This window comes from Mustela lutreola, chromosome 6 (assembly GCF_030435805.1).
Source record: "Mustela lutreola isolate mMusLut2 chromosome 6, mMusLut2.pri, whole genome shotgun sequence".
Lineage (NCBI taxonomy): Eukaryota > Metazoa > Chordata > Mammalia > Carnivora > Mustelidae > Mustela > Mustela lutreola.
In genome coordinates this window covers 108,312,725-108,334,115 of record NC_081295.1, presented here as the reverse complement: position 1 = coordinate 108,334,115, position 21,391 = coordinate 108,312,725, and the positions used below count along the sequence as shown (strand labels likewise).

Sequence of the window (21,391 nt, the reverse complement as noted above, 5' to 3'; positions counted from 1 at the left end):
GTCAAATAAATAAATAAGTAAATAAAATCCTTAAGAAAAAAATAATAAAGTGTATTGTATAGCTTCAATAATGAAAAGCACGTTACTGCTATATTGACAGTCAAAACTGTGCAAAACAAAGCCAAAAATAAATTCAAGTCATACAGAATACTTAACATCTAATAGAATTTCCATTTCAGTCGTTAGGATAAATAAGAATTACTCAGTAATTGAGGTTGAACAACTGGATCGTCATCTGGAAAAAAAAGTCTAATTTGTATCTTAACAGAATACTCTGAGTTAAATTCATATCAATAAGTTTTAAAAATAAAATTTTAAGTGATAAAAATATCAGGAAAATGATGGAGAATTACTTTATAAAATTTGGATGGGGAAGACCCTTTATAGCTATCAAAAATTTAGTTGCCAGAAAGAAAAGGCAAGTCTTTTGACTACATGACAAGAAAAAGTGTCTGTGAAAGACATCATCAAAGCAGACAAACAGCAAAACAAACAAAAACTGTTCAGAAGGCATAATAAGTATTCCTAAATATACAAGAAAGTGTCCAGCTTATAACTCTTAATGAGAGCAAAGCAAAATTTAAAAACATCATAAATACTTTTTCTCTCATAAATATGGCAAAAATCTGAGATATTTTATACATTGCTCGTGAAATGTAAAATCACCATAAAATCTAACAAACCCATTCACTATATCCATTAGATATATTATAAATGTGTATACTGTTTGACTTAGCTTTCCCATCACACATGCTTCCATCTACATGTTAAGTAATATTTATACAAGATTATAATTGGCCTCATTGTTTATTGGAGCAAAAGAATGAACACAAATGTAAAAATGATTATGCAATACTCCTTGTATTGATATGGCAATCCCTGAGATACAGGGAAAAGAAAGGAAAGCATGCTGTAATATGTAATTGTGTATAAAATAAGCCACTTTTTTATTTTTTATATTCAACTTGCGGTTATCTCCCTGGAAGACTTTTTCTATGTTCTTTGCTCCAGTGTCCTGAAATTCCACTATCTTGGGACTTATATTGCAGATTATAATTTTTTTAATTAAGATAATAATTGCCATATAACATTATATTAGTTTCAAATGTATAACATAAGGATTCTATATTCGTATGTATTGCAAAACAGTCACCATAATAAGTCTAGTTAATATCCATACTACACCATAATAAGTCTAGTTAATATCCATACCACAGGAGCACCTGGGTTTCTCAATGGGTTAAGCCTCTGCCGTTGGCTCAGGTCATGGTCTCAGGATCCTGGGATCGAACCCCACATGCTTCCCCCTATCTCTCTGCCTGCCTCTCTGCCTACTTGTGATCTCTTTGTCAATTAAAAAAATAAAATTTTATAAAAAATATCCATACCACACATAGTTACATTTCTTTTCTTGTGATAAGAACTTTTAAGACTTACTCACTCAGCAACTTTCAAATATATAATACAACATTCTTAAGTATAATCACAAGGCTGTACATCAACCCCATCCCCAGGACTTGTTTATTTTTTAACTGGAAGTTTGTACCTTTTGATCACCACCATGTGTTCTACCTATCCATCACTCCACTTCTGGCAACCACAAATCTGTTTTCTGTATCTATGAGTTTTTGTTTTTTTCTTCCCTTTTAGATTCTACATATAAGTAAAATTATACTGTATATATCTTTCTCTCTCTGACTTATTTCACTTAGCATAATGCCCTTAAGTCCCATCTATGTTGTTGCAAATGGCAAAATTTTCATCCCTTTTTAGGACCAAATAACGTGTGTGTGTGTGTGTGTGTGTGTGTGTGTGTGTGGTGTGCACATGTGTGCTATTCATCCACTGATGGAAAATTAGATTGCTCATGACTTAGCTATTGTAAATAATTCCGCAGTGAACATGGGGATGCATATATCTCTTTAAATTTGTATTTTTGTTAATTTTAAATAAATACTCAGAAGTGGAGTTGTGGGACCATATGAGAGTTCTATTTTTAATTTTTTGAGGAACCTCCATACTGATTTTCGTAGTGGCTGCACGAATTTACTTTTTCATGATTTTTATTCTTGCTCATGTGTAAGCACTTGATAAACCCTTTTCTGTGGAAGCATGTGCCTTTCAATTTTGGGGTAGTCTCTATATTATTTCAACAATAATCTATCATTTCTGTTTCTTATTTCTATGCCTGTAAGTCCAAAAATTTGATATTGCATCTCCTAAATTGATCTCATTTTCTCAAAATTCTTATCTTTTCCACTTCTTTTTATTTTGCCCTATTTTCTACTCTATTACTCCAATTAAAAATATGAAAACTAGTGTTGAATTTGAATTTTTTATTATTTTTGTACTTTTCTAGACATTTTTACTCTTGTCTAAATTGCACATTTTTGTGACACTCTGTTCTTTTATATAGATAAAACAAATTTTCTTGTAACTCTAAGAATATTATAGTTTTGATTTGTTTTAAATTTTTGTCTTCTATTCAGTGCCTCGGTTTCTGTAAATTTTTTAACTTATTTATTTGACATGGAGAGAGATCACAAGTAGGCTGAGTGGCAGGCAGGGAGAGATGGGGAACCAGGCTCCCTACTGAGCAGAGAGCCCAATGTGGGGCTTGATCCCAGCACCCTGAAATCATGACCTGAACCGAAGGCTTAACCCACTGAGGCACCCAGGCGCCCCTCTGTAAATATTTTTAATGATGGTTTGTTCTTTCTTATTTGAAATCTTTCTGCCAAATGTTGGATAATCATATTTAATGGCGATGACCTAGCAGTACTTATTGGAAGCTTGCCATGTGAACATGGGTTTTGATAACTGCCAGCTCTATTGGAGGGTTCTACATTGACAGCTGACCATTCAATAGCAGAATCCCAATGAGCTTGGTATCCCTGAAGCAGGAGCCTCTAAGATCCTCTTTCTCATGAGAATAAATCTTGAAAATCATTTGTTTGTGGGCCAGCAGGGAGATGAGTGGTGGGTCAGAATAATTATCTGGATTTGTGAGTTGAGAGAAGAGCTATGTCAAGTATTCTCTCTGTTGCCAGAACCCAATATTACATTCTCAGGCATGTTTAAGTCTTGATAATCTTAAGATATCTGCTAAGCACATAATTTTTTTTTAAATAAGTATGCCCTCTAATTATACTTTTGTCTTTTTGACTATTGCCATTCTGATAATTTTGTCATGTTTCCACCATCTTTTTAGCTTCTTGAAATATATTGAAAATATTTGCTCAAAAAATATGTGCTCACTGTTGCCTCATTCTCATTACCTTTGTGAATTAACATTTTGTTTCTTTATTACCTCCTTTTTGAGTATTTGGGAGGAAGAAGGAATGATAACTCAGGTACAAATATTTAATCACATACATCATTATAGAGAACTCTGTGCCTGTAAATTAGACAACTTAAATGAAATGGGTAAATTCACAGAAAAATACTAGTTGATGAACTGATTCAATAATATATTTAAAATTAGAATAGTTCTATAAGCTCTAAAATAATTGAATAGCTTTAAAATATATTTCCACAAAGATAAAGATAATATATTGCCTTTATCAAAGTTCTCCCAAATATTCAATAAAAAGTTAAATCTAATACTATTTAAACTCCTTCACAAAACAGAAAGGAGCATTTATTGATTATATAGGCTAGGATAGCCATATTTGAGTTATTTTTATCTCAGCACACTGAAGATATGATTCTTACTGGCATCATTAAATTTACTGATATTTTCTTCTCTCATGGCTGATCTGCTGATAATCTCAGCCACTGATTATTTTATTAGTAATCTAATAATAATTTTTATAATTTTAAAATTACTATCAGTTTAATTACACTTGTAAGGTTGAAAGGTTTGGAACATTTTGCAAGGCTTCCTACCTTCTTTTCTTTTTTCCAGAATTACATATAAGATATCTAAATATGTTTGCACACAGCGGGAGATTTCAGCTTGTGAACCATCTCTACTTCATAATTAAGTTGTGAATTGTATAGCTTACATAATATTTTCTGTGAAATCATGTCTCACAAACACTAGATTTTAGGTTTGTTAACCTAAAATTCTAAAACAGGACTATTTGCTAGGATTCTGTGGATAAATATTATCTACATAAAAAATTTTATTGGTCACTTTACCAGGAGGTTTTGGTATGTTTAAAAGAGACTGTATCCAGTCTTCTATTGTTGTTCCACTACCTGAGAATATTACATCATTAATAAAAAAAATCACAGGTTCTCAGTTCAGCATAATTAGTTCCTTTCCACAATTCTGGGATATCTTTGCTTGTTTGTTTGTTTACATTTCATCATTTCATTTCCAAAATTCTCATTTCCTACTTCCCTGTTTTCCAATTATATTAATTTCCTATAGATACTTCAACATATTTATTATAGGTATTTTACAGTCTATATAATTCTAAGTCATCTGTTTTTACTCTTTCCTCTTGAATAGAGGTCACATTCTTTTGCTTTCTTGCAACTTCATTTTTTATTGTATTACAGATATTATGTCTGAAAGAGTGCAAAATAGCTGAATTATATAGGTGTATGTATATGTATGCATATCTATATTTTACTGACACCCTCCCACCCCACATAAACACACTTCTTTTATCAGAGGACTAGGACAAGTTGTTAGTTGTTTGCCTATTATAAATGTTTTAAGGATATTTTCCAAATATCTTTTGAAACAATTACATATGCAGATATAGTATATAAAGAATAAAAATTCTTTTAATGCAAAATATATCTTCTCTATTAAATCATCTTTATAATCATTAATAAGAAATTTATTTGAAGTTTTGATGCTCTATTTCTCAGTTCATTTTCAAAATGAGAAGATTTAGCCTTATTCTAAATTTAGCATTCTATACATGTAGAAGCTTATTTTGTGGTAGACATTTTCAAATTGATCTTACCAAGTAATTTGATGACCGTCTTTAATAATTTATGTAAATTTAAGTTTGTGAAAGATTATTTAATTTTCCATCTCTTTGAAAGGATCTGAGGATGGAAATTGTGAAGTGTCCATTGATGCCTACTTTTTTCTCTCTGCAAACTATACTGAAGGAGCAGTCTATGTAAACCCATCTGAAGACCTTGATTATGTATGTTGGTTCCTATGTGAAGGAACGATAGAGGTAAGGTACATTTATGTAGTTGTTCCTGATTTGTCTCTTTTATTTTTTTTTTAAAGATTTTATTTACTTAATTACGTGAGAGAGAGAGCCAAACAGGGGGAGTGGTAGGCAGAGAGAGAAGCAGGATCCCTGCCAAGTAAGGAGTCTGATGTGGAACTCAATTTTAAGATCCTGGGGTGATGATCTGAGCCAAAGGCAGACGCTTAACCAACTAAGCCACCCAGGTGTCCCCTGATTTGTCTCTTTAACTCATAATTTTATGGTTTAAAAAGAAAACTAAATTTGTTAAAGTTGTACATCCAGGTTCAAGATATGTATAGTTTAAATATAACCTCAGAAACAAATTCTCAACAATCTACTTGGAAATCTTTCATCTTTTACTTTTTGTATTTATAATATAGACAGTAATAAAAAGTTATTTCATTTTATCTCTAGTCTCTTTGTATTCTATTCATGTTACAATTTGCTTACCAATTAAAGCCTCTTGAACACAGATGTGATTATGTCACCCTTTTGTGTAAAGATCATAAAACATTTCCATTGCCTTTTAGAATATACATAAATTTCTAGGTGATATCTAATCTCTGGGCAGTTGTAGCACAATTACAATTACGGGGCCTACGGCAAGAAAACAAAGAACAGTTCTTATTTTCCCCATCTCACCTCCATCTTATACAAATTAGGTAATATTATCAAACAAATAACAGTAAGAAAAAAAAATTTTAGAATCTTAATTTTAAATAAGTAAGGAACATTTTGTCCAAGAGATTGAGGAGTTTTCCAAAAAGTTAAGAGAATTAACAGAATATGTGTAACCTCTCTTATCTGGACACAACCTTAATTTGGTTATTTTATAGAAATAAAAACCACATTCTAACTTTGTTTGGTATATATTTCATATAAAATTTTCAGTAAAGCCTTTTTATTATGAATAAATCCAGTAGCACTGAGCTAACAATATAAAATATGAGTCACTGTTTACTTCAAAAAGTACCAGCTGGAGAGGCATTACAAATACAGGCAAATAGACTACAAAATTCTCAGAACTTTTATTTTCACTTACGCCCTCAACTATATACATATTTTTGAAATTTTTAAAATTTATTCATTTTTTAAAAATTCATTGGTATTAAGCTTAATATACTTTTACATGTATACACTTAGCCATTCATAGATACAGAACTATACACATAGATGACTAAAGTTTTCATCTTTAAGATATATTTAATTTTATCAGCCTATAAAAGAGCATTACATATTATATTAAATTTACTTATGAAGTAAATGAATACCTTCTTTTAGAAAAAAAAGGGGCAAATCATAATCATCTTGTATACATATTTCTCTGTATTCGTTTAAAATAATTACCAACTTTATTTTTTTAAAGATTTTATTTATTTGAGAGAGAGAGGGATTGAGTGGAGGAGGAGCAGAGGAAGAAGCAGACTCCCTGCCTAGCAGGGAGCCAAACACCCTAGATCCCAGGACCCCATGGGATCATGATCTGAGCCTAAGGCAGACAATAATCAACCGACACACCCAGGTACCCTTAATTACCAACTTTGATAAAATAACTAATATTTGCTTTTTTAGCCTCAAGAGAAAACACAAAGACAGCAATCCAATAACTGTTAGTTATTTTATCTTTTCATGATCACACATTTTATATCAATTTGACAACTTTTATGTTAGGCAAAATAAACATAAATATACACATATAAACATAAATTTACATCACTTAACATTTGCATGTCCTTGTTTTCATTCTGTAAGGAAAAAGGATAACTTTGAATTATATTTGTGCAGGTATCCAATATAATTTGTTAATTCAATTTAATGTCAGTGTAAGGTCTTGATGTTAATGAAAGATTTGGAAATTGCAATTTACACTATCATGTTAAGACCTTTTGATTTGTAGTATCATCAGTAAACATTCCAGTACATAAATGTAGTAGAATCAATAAGAATTGACAAGATTAAAACCTTCTTAAGTGATATCCATTATTAAAATTTCAATTATTTCTATTTGGTATTTTTGTAATAATAAACAATTTAAGGAAACAATGATAGAATAGTTCTTTAGAAGTTATATTAAATCATTCTAAATTTGTCTAAAGATTCATTTATTTTTTTTATAATTTTTTATTTTTTATAAACATATATTTTTATCACCAGGTTTACACACTTCACAGCACTCACCAAAGCATATACCCTCCCCAATGTCCATAATCCCACCCCCTTCTCCCAAACCCCCTCCCCCCAGCAACCCTCAGTTTGTTTTGTGAGATTAAGAGTCACTTATGGTTTGTCTCCCTCCCAATCCCATCTTGTTTCATTCATTTATTAATTAGGAAATTACATAACCTCTTTTTAATGTAAATAAATCTCAGCATTCATGTATTTTAAAAAGCAAGACTTTTGACTTTATGCCAGAATTCTAAGGGCATAATTTTCTTTTCATCTAAAAGACTAATTATATTACAAATACAGGTACATATTTTCTGATTTGTTAAATTTTTGGCAAAGGGAAAGTGTATAAATAAAGCACAGTTAGTCATTATCCTTTTCCTTTCATTTTTGACTGTTTATCTGAAAAACAGTCCTAAATGTACATATATTGATAGAAAATTTATTATGATAAATTAATTTTTAAAATTTCCCAACCAGAAAAGAAAGGAAGAAATAGCAAAAATGAAAAAACAACAGGAACCTAGCTTCAGGCAAACACATGACTCTTAAAGGTTAATTATCTTCTATCTTCAAAGAGCAGGAGAGATTTAAATGCAGAAAAGTTCATTTTCACACACATTCACATACAGGTACACACCACTTATTATTACAGAGAGTTTAAACACTCTTGAAAGTGTACTATACTTACCTACTCAGTAAACTCTATCTTCTCTTTCTGGTCTCAGGTATCCAAGACTTTGGTGCATCTGGGACAATAACCTAGTGACCTGGTAACAGTTTAAACAATAGCTCACATCCTTGATAATTCCATAGAGCCATATAATTAAAAATCTAGTGCTATTAATCCCAGAAGCATGAAAATGATGAGGGATTCTTGTGCATTAAACAGAGTAATCTCTCTATTAGACACATGAGATGGAGAGTCTTCCATGAGAGTCTTTCTTTTTTTTGTTCTAATGTATCTGTCAAATGAACAATCTTGTTCATGTCAAAATTTCTCCAGAGTGGCCCCTGCAATTTCAGATTGTCCTTTGAGAAATTATAGCAATTAGAGAGATGTGTACCTAATTTAACAACATGAAGGGAGGAATGTGTGGTGCTGAAGCCTATGAGACTGAGGAGACCCCATGAAGACTTAGTAGGTGCCTGTGCAATGTCATGTCACCAAAACCTACCAAAGAGCAGTCAGTCCACACTGAGGGCTGGACAAAAGTGTTTACAGGATTTTGAAAAGGTGACACAAAGAAAATTCTATTCAAGGAATGTAGATTACTGGGACTTTCTCAATTCATTTTTTTATTTAGGTCATCTGAATGATGAAATTGTGAAAGCTATGCTTTTCCTCTTCCAGTGGAATACTCTTTTAGACTCTTCAGAGTAGTGAGGAAATTTTTTTCTTTGGATCAAATTGGATCACATAATCAAAGAATCCTAAAATATTTTCTTTTTCTTAAAAGAAGAAAAAAATATCATTTGGGAATTTGATGAAAATAAAATGGAGTTCAGATCTGATACGATACCTATGTCACTGTCACAGCTGGGGAGAGAAATGTCCCATGGTCCCAGAGTAAAGCAATGTTTGCTGTCTAGGGTCATGAACTTTCATAGTGAGGGATTTTTAATTGTATTTTGCAGAATCTTGTGTTTGTTCATGACTGATCCTCCCAAAACAATTCTGTTGATCACGAGAAACTAATTCTTTTAGGTTTACCACAATAATAGGAAGCAACACCTAATACAGTCAGTCTTACTAGTGTCTCAGAGGGAGAATTTATGGAAAGATAAATGCTTTAGAGCCTTAGTTGTAGTAGGTGGGTCCTTGTAAGGACTGCTTAGAGTTCATGAATAAAGCTTTGTGCTGGTGGACAGAATGTGATGAGAATCTTAAAGTGAAGTTTATGAACAAGCTGTTATGCTTGGTAAATAATTTATTTCGGTTGGTTCACAGTCTTACTTTCCAAGAAAAAGTATTTCATGGAGCAAAGAGTAAGTTATTTTTTATATATTTTTTTCAGTATTTTTAAATATAGGACAGGAAATTTGGTTCATTTCAGTTCTCATCATCAAAGACTAAAATTCCAAAAGTATTCTTTCCTTTCTTTGTTTAAAAAAGGCCCTCTCTTCAGGTCTTTTTAAATGCAAACACTTTTGGAAGGAAAGCACATAAATATAAGTGAGTTTATTTTTTTTTACATTCTTGCTACAAAAAAGTTATGAGATTATATATTATTATGAGTTATGAATTTATTATTTTTATTATATTATTATGAGTTACTGGGGACAGGGGATGCTTTTAAAACAACATAGAGGAGACAGTGGAACACTAAAAGTTGGAATAAGAAAGATCTTTAGCAAATTTAATTATTTCTGTATTTTTTACTAGGTCCAGGCCAGTTTAAATTTAGATTTTAATTCAACCAAATATATTTTTATTTAGCTAAAAATATGACCTAGGCATTTTTAATGTTCCCCTCACCTTAACTGAATTTTAGATAGGCTTCTTATTGACAAAAAAAACCTGGCCTCCCTTTTTTAGAGCATTTACTTCAGAAAATTTGCAATTATAAATTCTTTTTCTATCTCTCTGAAATGTATGCAAATCTACTTTCTGTCTCTTGCCAGTTTTAGGACATAGGAACTGTCTTTCTCAAGGACCTGGGAACTATTTCTTTGAGATATAAACCTTGACAGAGAGATGTAAATGTAAACATCCTGTGAAAGAGTAGGAGCCTAACTTCAGTGGGCACCACTTAGCAAACACAGAAGGCCTACTAACAAAGCAAAACCTTTGCAAACTCAAGAATAACTCAATGTGCTTTACACATTTCATTGAAAAGTCTCTCACCTAATTTCATCTGGTATTTTTCCTCTAGCTAACACCAGCACTTAAAATTGCTCTTGTCTTGTTTCAGCAAAGTTGAGTTCCATTTCTCTCACCTACTGCAATGGTCTTAAATAGTCGTTCTTCCTTGTTGAATTTTGTCTAATGCATTTTTTAAAATTAATATATAATGTATTAATTTTTTCAGGGGTACAGGTCTGTCATTCTTCAGTCTTATACAATTCACAGCACTCACCATAACACATACCTTCCCCAGTGACCATCATCCAGCCACCCCATCCCTCCCAGCCTCCTCCCTTCCAGCAACCCTCAGTTTGTTTCCTAAGATTGAGTGAGTCTCTTATGGTTTGTCTCCCTATTTGATTTCATCTTTTCATTTTTCCTCCCTTCCGTATGATCTTCTGTCTTGTTTCTTAAATTCCTTATATCAGTAAGATCATATGATAATTGTCTTCCTCTGGCTGACTGACTTATTTCACTTAGCATAAATTCTGGTGCATTTTTTACTTTGATGAATACTTTTCTAAGAATCCAGGATTCTACATATTTTATAAAGAAGTCACTCACTCCTATTGGGTGAAATCTCTTTACAGATCTATTTAATTGACATGGGCCCTAAAATGGTAAATATGTCATGTATTTATTAGGTCTTAAAGGTTCTCCCCTTTCCTATCTCTTTACTAAGTGATTTTACTAACATAATATCAAATGGCAAAATAATTTATACAATATGATTTTCCTTGAAATTATGGCATTATTTAGTCATTTGCTTATATGTACAAAAGATTTTTCTAAAGTATGCTGTACTATATTCTTGTAGCTTAATTTCTATTCACCCAAAGTTATTTTTGTCTGTCGTATTATGTTACACACCTACATCAATAATAATGAATAATATATCAAGTTAATTTCCTAATTTGATAATTTTACAGAAGTAATGAAAAGAAAATATCCTTAGTTTTTTATAAAAACTGCACACTAATGTGATTGGGTTGGTAAAGTGCATTATAATCACAAACTTCAGAAAAAGCCAATAATATGTGCATATATACATATATTGTTATAAAACATATGAAGAGAGAATATATGTGATAAAATGCTAATAATTATTTCTTCTTTTATAAGTGCTAATTTAACTTTGGAAGCAAATTTTAACATGAAATCTTCAATTTAAGATACAATAAATACCCCTTGCATGTAGAAAAATATTACACTTTCAAACAATAAGGGATAAATATTTTTTTGTGAAGTACAAACACTTAGACATACAAACACATGCAGAGAAAACTGAGAGATTGAATTTATAGTACTTTAGCTGTAGTTTAAGGGTAAATAGCATTTGAAAAAACAAAAACATATCTGTCAGGGCACCTGGGTGGCTCAGTGGGTTAAGACTCTGCCTTCGGCTCAGGTCATGATCTCAGGGTCCTGGGATCGAGCCCCTGCATTGGGCTTTCTGCTCAGCGGGGAGCCTGCTTCCTCCTCTCTCTCTGTCTGCCTCTCTGCCTACTTGTGATCTCTGTCAAATAAATAAAATTGAAAACAAAACAAAAACAAAAGCAAAAAAAGTATCTGCCCATGCAAAGAGATGTTCTCCTTCCCAGTAGACTAAAAATTCTAAATTGACTAGAACTCCAAGTAGAAAAATGGAGAAAGAAGACCCTCAGTTGACTCTTACCCAACAGAGGCTAGATCTCTATAAATCATTAATCTATCACCAATAATTAGACCATGAAACTAAATTTCTAATTATTGTAGCCATTGGTGGGAAATAATTTATTGGCTATAAACCAACACCATAAAGGAAACATAAAAGTATTGAGAGGAAAATGAAAAAAAAAAAAAAAAATAAAGGACTATCAAAATTCTGTTGTGGTTCTGAATTCACTTCTGAGAGCTAGGAAAAGATATGCCTAGTTTTAAGCTGTCCATAAGAGATGCACTTCTTTGGCAACAAAATCTACTTAATCTTTTACGGTAAACATACTGGACATATTTGTGAAAGGCCTCTAAAATTATTAAAATGATATATGTTTTTCTAAACAGGTAAAATTATGATTTCCATGCAAATATGAGCCAAAGATGTGTTAATGATTTTATGTAATTCATTTTTAACAAAGGATGCAATAAGGTGCTGTAGTCAGTTCAAACATAAGTCCAAATAACTCAATGAAGGAGAAAAAACAAGTGATACAAGAAATAGTTTTTCCATGGATCTGGTTATCAGTAGGATGCTACTTCTATCATATCAGGTAACATACAAGCAATGTCTATAAAATTTTGATTCCAATTACATTAAAGATGTTTGAAAACAACTGAATAATGGATATTGATTTATTTAGCTTTTTACAATGTATATATTTCCATTATAAACTGAATATGATTATTTAAAATAATTTTAAAATAAATCAAAACTGAGTTTATTTTACCTTTGCTAAGGGAATACATGAATTTAATATATAAAAGAAAGCATGAACTTCAAACTTTGAAAAGAATGTAATTTTGTAATGTGATGGACATTTACAAAATTCTTTTTTTTAATTTTTTTACAGATGTGTGAAAATGAATGCAGTTGTTTGACTAAAGAAGACAGTAAGAGATGCTGGTGCCTGTGTATTCCAAGATGGCCTTGCAAAATGTCTTTGGAAAATACAACTGATTATGAAGAAAGTGGATGTCAACATGAAGCTCTTTATAAAGATGAAATTAATAAATCCAGGTATCTATGCATCATTTGAAATAAGAATATTACCTATTTATCAAAAAGTTATAATTGTACTGACAAGTGAAAATTGATATTTTTAATAACTCAAGAACTCTATACATTTTTCAGTGCTCATCAAAAAAATGTACTTTGGGGGCATCTGGGTGGCTCTGTTGGCTAAGTGTCTGCCTTTGGCTCAGGTCATGACCTTGGGGTCCTGAGATTGAGCCCTGCACCCAACTCGCTGCTCAGAAGGGAGTCTGCTTCTCCCCCTTCTTTCTGCCCCTCCCTTTTGCACTCTCTCCCTTGATTTCTCTCTCTCAAAGCAGATGTACTCTTAATTCCTTTTATGGATTTAAACTATCCCTCACCCACCTCCCCTCTGGCAACCACCAATTTGTTCTCTGTATTTAAGAGTTTGGGGTTTTTTTTGTTGTTTCTTGTTGCTTTCTAATTTTGTTTTATTTGTTTCTTAAATTCCACATGTGAAATCATATAGTAATTGTCTTTCTCTGACTGACTTATTTCTCTTGGCATTGTACACTCTAGGTCTTTCCATGTTTATGCAAATGGCAAGATTTATTCTTTTTTATGGTTGAGTAATATTCTGGTGTGTGTGTGTGTGTGTGTATTTTATAACCTCCATACTGTTTTCCATGGTGGCTTTACCAAACAGTACATGAGGGTTCTTTTTTCTTCACATCCTTGCCAATTTTAGCCTCTTTTCTTTTAGCCTCCTGAACTGTTTTATAGTAATTAATACAAACATTTTCTTTAAAATGATTGGCATTTATATCTCAAACATATGCATATATAGTTATATATTATTTATATAATGTATATTTTATTATGTATAACAACATTAGCACAAAAATAAGGAATACAGAAAGACCTACAGTAATACTTTTTACATATCACACTAGAATTAAATTAGTATCTGTGATAGATTAAATCTGTGGTAGATCTGATATATGTTAAGTTGTGTACGGTAACCTTCAGAGCAACAATTAAGAAAATAACTCAGCTAATGTAGTAAAAACAGCATTACAAATACTAAAAATTTGCCCTACAAAATATTTACTTAGGAGTTAAGTAGTATCGGGCACCTGGGTGGCTCAGTGGGTTAAGCCGCTGCCTTTGGCTCACGTCATGATCCCAGGGTCCTGGGACTGAGCCCCGCATCAGGCTCTCTGCTCAGCAGGGAGCTTGCTTCCCTCTCTCTCTGCCTGCCTCTCTACTTGTGATCTTTCTCTGTCAAATAAATAAATAAAATCTTAAAAAAAAAGAGAGATAAGTATCATCAGAAGAAAAGAGATAAAAAACATAATAAAAATGAGAATAACATAAAAATGAGGCTAACATAAATGAGAATGATAAGCATAAATCCAGCTATGTTAAAAATAACATTAAAATAAAATGGGTTAAAAACCCAATCCAAGGCAAAGATTTTCAAGTTAGATAATTTCTGAATATAGACAATATATACCATCTATAGAACATACACTATGCACTTAAATGTACAAATAGGTTGAAAGTAAAAGGTTAGAAAAAGACATACCATTCAATCAGCAAGCGTAGAAAGCTAGAGTATCTCTACTAATGTCAGAAAAAATGGACTTCCTTGGTTTTGTTTTTAAATTTTTTTAAATTTTCTTATGTTATGTTAGTCATAGCATCAAAAAACCATTGGTTAAGAATAAACCTAACCAAAGAGGTAAAGGATCTATACTCTAAGAACTACAAAACACTCATGAAAGAAATTGAAGAAGACACAAAAGGGTGGAAAAACATTTCATGTTCATGGATCAGAAGAATAAACATTGTTAAAATGTCTATGCTGCCCAGAGCAATCTGTGCTTTCAACGTCATCCCAAATCAAAATGCCAATGGTATTTCTCAAAGTGCTAGAACAAAATAGACTTTAAAAGAAAAAATGGTTAATTGAAAAAAAAAAGAAACAACATTTTAAAATGACAAAGGAATCATGAGAAGATAAAGCAATTATAAACATATATGCACTTAACAACAGAGACTCAAAATATATGAAATAAAAGCTGACAGAATTAAAGAAAAAAATGGCCAATTCAACAATACCAGTTTGAAACTCCAACACTCCACTTTCTGTAGTGGATATAACGTTTGGTAGATGAACAAAAATATAAAATAATTTGAAGAACACTATAAATCTGGTAAAACTGGCAGATATCTATAGAATGTTCCACTCAACAGTAGCAGACTGGCATTCTTCTCTAATGCATATTGAACATTTTCGAAGATAGGTCATATGTTAATATAAGCTACAATATATTTAAGAGGATTACAGTAATAGAAAAGATATATTTTCTAACCACAATTGATTGAAATTAGGAATCAAAACCAACAAGCAAGTCAGTAATTTACAAATATATGAAAACTAAATAACACACTCCACATAAATCAGTGAATCAAAAAGAAAGTACAAAGGACATTAAAAAAATAATTTGATATTAATTAAAATAAAGATATGGCATACCAAAAGTCATGGGATATAGGCAATTCAGCATTTAGAATTAAAATTATAGCTGTAAATGCCTATGTTAAAAATAAAGAAGATCTTAATCAATATCCTAAACTTCTACCCTAACATAATGGAAAAGGAAAAAAGTTAAATCTAAAGCAAGCCAAAGGAGAAAAATCGTAAACTGTAGAGTGAAATTAAATAAATAGGGTATAAGCAAATATAGAATATCAACAAACCGAAAGTCTGTTTTTGAAATGATTAACAAAATGAATAGGACTTACCTATGCTAAGAAAAGCAGAGAGAACACTCAAATTACTAAAAGCAAGAGAGATAAAACATAAATTACAGAAAGAAAAAAGATTATAAGAAAAAACTAGGAACAGCAGTATATCTCAAAATGTAGGTAGCTGTGATGAAATGGAGACATTCCCAAAGAAATACAAACTACTAGAATTGACTCAAAAGAAATAGAAAATCTGAATATATTTATTATAAGCAAAAAGATTAAGTTAGTGATTCAACAAACAAATAAAAAAAAATCACACTAAGAAATATTCAGGCCTAAATGGTTTCACTGGGGAATGCTAGCAAACAATGAAGCAGAATTAATAGAAATTATTCACAAACTCATTCAAAACTAAATGAGGAGGACACATTTTTAAACTTATTCTATTAGACCAATGTTACAATGATAACAAAACCAAAGACATCACAAGAAAAGAAAACTACAGACCAATATGTCTTATTAATCTGAACACAAAATCCCTCAATATAGTCACAGTACAACAAATGCAGTAACATATAAAAAAATTATGCATCATGACCATGGGGAATTTATCATAGGAATACAAGGTTTTCATGCTTTAACATGGAATTTTAACAAGGATGTTTTAACATCCTTAAATTAATTAATGTAAATATAATATGTCAATAGAATAACAGGAAAAAAGGAAAACACATAATTCCAATAGTTGAAGTGTTGGGGGATACATTTTACAGAATCTAATAAACTTTCATGATAAAAACAATAAAAAAATGAAGAATAAAGTGGAGGTTCTTCAACCTGATCAAGAATTCTGGAGAAGAAGGAGGAGAAGAAAAGAGAGAGGAAGAATCAGAAACAGCAGGAGTAACATAATTACATTATGTTTAATGATGAAAGAAGACTGGAAATGTAAATGAAAAAACATAACAGTTAACATGTGCTATTGTCAATATGATTAAAAAGAAAGATTAATAAAAAGTACTGGTGTTGGTGAGAATTTGGAGAAATTGGAGCCCTCATATACTGCTGGAGGAATATACATACAGGTGCTTTGAAAAAGTTTATCAAGTGATAAATAAAATGTGTTATATTTATACATGGAATATTATTCGGCAATAAGAAAGTATGGATTACTAATACCTGGTTACATATGGATTCACCTTGAAAACCTTATGCTATGGGAAAGAAGTCAGTCACAAATGACACATGCAGTAGAACTAAATAAATATTTATGTAATGAAAAAATAATTTTCAGGAGTTATTTATTAAAAACATTTTTGTTCTGTGATATAACTTTATTTTTTCTGTGTTTCTTTGTTTATGCTTAACTTTCGTGATATTCAGACAATTTTGTAGTTATAAAAATGATCAGTATTGTTATGGCTTTTGACATTGTCTCAGTACTAAAATAGAGCTTAGCAGAGTTTACAACTCAAGTTCTTTTTATAAAATTAACCGTGTCTATACCAGTCACAAAATATAGACATTTTTATGTAATACATCACCTACTATAATAGCAAGATATGCAAAATCTTAGAAGTAACTTGAAAAATATGCTCATATTCTCTGTAAAACAAAGTTTATTGCACAATTAATTAATTAAAAAGATAAAATAATAGATGTTGTGAACACATTAAAATGTAACCATGGATTTAGATAGTATACCTTAATCTGGCCAAGATACCAATTTATCAAGTTAATTAACCCATTGAATGTTATACCAATAATATTGCTTATTATTTTAGAAACTAATCAAGTTCCAAGAACTATACAAAATAATAATATTTTATAAACAGCTGACTCTTCTTTGAAAAGGAAGTTATCGGGTGTAACTTCATGTAACACCTGCTATGATAACTGTAAAATCCGTATAGTGTCACTGTAAAAACAATCAGTGGACCAACAGAGGGCTCTGAGAACAATACACGTACAAATAGGATCTTGATATACAAGGAAATTTGCCCATAATTTAATGGGAATATACTGACCAGATTCTTTAGTAGAAGGGATTGGGGAAATGGTTCACTATGAGATGGTAAATAAAACTGACTGCAGCCTTACACTTTATGTAGAAGCAAACTCTGAATATGTTCAGAAACAAATTAAAAAGCAAAATTGCCATGCAACTGAAAAAAATGTAGGAAGATATTTTTGCAGTTTTGGGATGGAAAACTTTTAAAATGAAACTCACAAGATACAACTTTTATTTATTTTCTATTTTTTTAAAGATTTTATTTATTTATTTCCGAGACAGAGATCACAAGTAGTCAGAGAGAGGAGGGGAAGCAGGCTCCCTGCTGAAAGAGGAGAGCCGGATGCAGGGCTTGATCCCAGCACTCTGGGATCATGACCCTAGGTGAAGGCAGAGGCTTTTACCCACTGAGCCACCCAGGCGCCCAAGATACAACTTTAAAAGTAAAACAATGATAGCACTGTAGCAATGATAGTACTGTGATAATATTAAATTAAAGAACTACTTTATGACAAAAGACCCTAACAGTAACAACAGTGATAATAATGTTAACTGATAGTTGCTAATCATAAATATTTTTCTACTGAATGCAGCTTACGGGGCATAATGGAAATGAAGTATTTTACACAGGTTTGAGTATCACCACATTTTTGACCTAAAATGCACAAAAACATTTTTGGGGGGAATTTGGAAAACCTTTAAGGGGAGGAAAAAAAATTCACTGGTCATTTTGCCTCTGGACTTGGTATAGTTTTTGTAATTATGGGGTATTAACTTTGCAACACCAGGCCCAGACTGTGAAGTGTTCACAGCTTCAAACCATTTATGAAGCTTAAGTTTATGACCAAGTCACCAATCCGTACTAATCAGAAATATCATATCAAAATGAAATCTGTTTATTCATATATTTATTAAACATTTGAGTATTCCCTAATTGGAAAACATTGAGCAAAATGTGAAAATGATATCTGATACCTGACCCCAGGTATCCATAAATAAATTAATGGTCTCCTCAGAACACATTTCATGGTTACTCTATATCATGTAGAAAGAATATATCTTTTTATATTACTAAAATAATTATTATTTCCACTTTCTAAACATACAAGTAGTTTGTGTTATAGGAATGAATTTTCTGGCTTTCTTTCTGGGAACTTTAAAATAAACCTGTTTCTTTTATGAGCTATTTTTTAAAAATTCACATTTTCCATAAGATGCTAAATATAACCAAGACTCTATTTTTCAGTTATAAGCAAAAGTTTTATTTTAAAGTGTAAAATCTCGAAGTCCATGATAAAATCAAGTATAGCTACAAATCCTATTTCTGTAGAGCCCGGAGGCTTATATAATATATACAGCTTTATGTGAATTTGTCACAGAAATATATTTTGATTATGGCTTTCTTAAATTACCTATTAACCAGGAAGTCTGATAATTATTAATTTCTAAGACTATTTTATTTTTGCCATGATATTGATGACTTTTTAATTAAGAAATTTAATGTGTGGGGTGCCTGGGTGGCTCAGTGGGTTGAGCCTCTGCCTTCGGCTCGGGTCGTGGTCCCGGGGTCCTGGGATCGAGCCCCGCGTTAGGGCTCTCTGCTTGGCGGGGAGCCTGCTTCCTCCTCTCTCTCTGCCTACCTCTCTGCCTACTTGTGATCTCTCTCCCTCTGTCAGGTGAATAAATAAAGTCTTAAAAAAAAAAAAAGAAGTTGAATGTGTTGTTTTGTGTTTATTTTGAGATTTATTTATTTTAGAGAGAGAGCACTGCATGCACACGTGAGAGGGGGGAGGAGCAGAAGGAGACACTCTTCAAGAGGCCTCCCCCTGAACCTGGAGCCTATAGGGGGCTAGGTCTTAGGAACCATGAGGCCATGACCTGAGCAAAACCCATGAGTCAGATGCTGAGCTGACCCAGGTGCCTCTAATTTTAATTTTGGGTGTGTTATGCAAACTTTCCTGAGTCCCATGCAAAAGTTTTGTTACATTTTATTTTCGGAGGGGGTGGGGGGGGGGAAGAAACAAAAAAGGAACGTGAACTACTATCAGTATGGTTTCTTGTATGTCCCCATGTATGTGTATATGTTTTTGTTTTGGTTAGTCTTGCTGCTACTAAACAACATTTCTTTAGTGACTGGATTCTTTTTTGTATTGCACTTACATGCATATATACGTATATATATATTTTTTCCTGTTTTTTTTCTTTTTTCCTTTTTTATTTTTCCTTTTTTTTTTTTTAAGATTTTATTTACTTATTTGACAGACAAGTAGGCAGAGAGGCAGGCAGAGACAGAGAGAGGAGGAAGCAGGCTCCCCGCTGAGCAGAGAGCCCGATGCGGGGCTCGATTCCAGAACCCTGGGACCACAACCTAAGCCTAAGGCAGAGGCTTTAACCCAGTGAGCCACCCAGCCGCCCCTTTCTTTCCCTTTTTATTGTCCCCTGGAAAATGAGATAACCTTGTTTCTTTAAGCTTTATAGTAAAATGATATAGAGGTTATTAATTTGTTTAAGCAGTTCTAAAGTAGATACCATTGTAATTTCCATTTCCATGCCAAAAGTTAATTATAATAAATTCATTAAAGGAAGTACTTTTGTATAATTAGTTTCAATTATAGTTTGGGTTGAAAATTAGCTAATGTATACATAGTTATCTCCCATATATATATGTATTTTTCTTTTGGGTGCAAACCAATGCATATGTCATGGTATAAAGTCAGAGTTTGACTATATTATAGCTTCAGGCTCTATGAATTTTCATGCTTTACTTTTATATGTCAAACAATAAAAAATGTATACATGTTATATGACTTTGTGCTATCTGGACCAGATTTTTTATTTTACTTCATTATATCTAAATAGCTTTTTATAAGTCTAACCTTTTGGTATTACTTTTCAAATTATCTCCTAAAACTTAGAATTTCATGAAGCTGTTTATTCAGAACTTTTAAGATGACCTTTCTCTTGAACATTATTCAATTTTAAAATACATGTGATGATTATGTAATCAAACAATATTAATGGAGCATCCACTGTATATCAGCCATATGGATCATAATCCTAGGATTTAGGGTAAATAGATAGAGTGATATCCTTAATTTCATCTCTACCTAGAATATTTTTCCATTAAAATACTAAATGATGAAAAAATTTAAATCACAATATTTATATATGAGATAATGTTTTCACTGACATGTTTTGCTTTATTCTTTCAGTCTTGTCTCAAACTTAAGTACGATTCAAACTGACCCCTATACTTTCCTTGACTTTCTTTTCTAACAAAATTGATGTATTTATCACTGAAAAGCTTTTAATTTAATAGCAATTTATCTTAGAACTAGGTATCCATATATGCATGTATACCAGCATTTACATGCATATTATTAATTGGGATGACAAAATGCTCCACAAACTTGTACATGATTGGTTGTGTGCTTTAGTAAACTGGAGAAATTTATTTAGGTCAATGATTTTTCAAAGAGATGGTCTTATATTCTGGGGACATTTTGGATTCAAGGGTCTTTTTTTTTTTTTTAAGATTTAATTTATTTATTTGCCAGACAGAGATCACAAGTAGGCAGAGAGGCAGGCAGGGTGGGGGTGGGAAGCAGGCTCCCTACAGAGCAGAGAGCCCAATGCAGGGCTGGATCCCAGGACCCTGAGACCATGACCTAAGGCAGAGGCTTAACCCACTGAGCCACCTAGGTGCCCCTCTAGGGCCATTCTAATATTCAGTATAATTGGTTGAAACAGCTAACATTTAGAAGGTAAGT

The 21,391-nt window shown here is 31.9% G+C and overlaps 1 protein-coding gene across 1 annotated transcript in view; it reads left to right on the top strand.

Annotated features, from left to right (window-relative positions):
* EYS (eyes shut homolog) overlaps positions 1-21,391 on the top strand; it is a 1,683,276-nt gene that overhangs the window by 139,952 nt on the left and 1,521,933 nt on the right. The window contains 2 exon segments of the mRNA XM_059179314.1: positions 5,008-5,147; positions 12,732-12,898. Coding sequence (XP_059035297.1) covers positions 5,008-5,147; positions 12,732-12,898 — 307 coding nt within the window.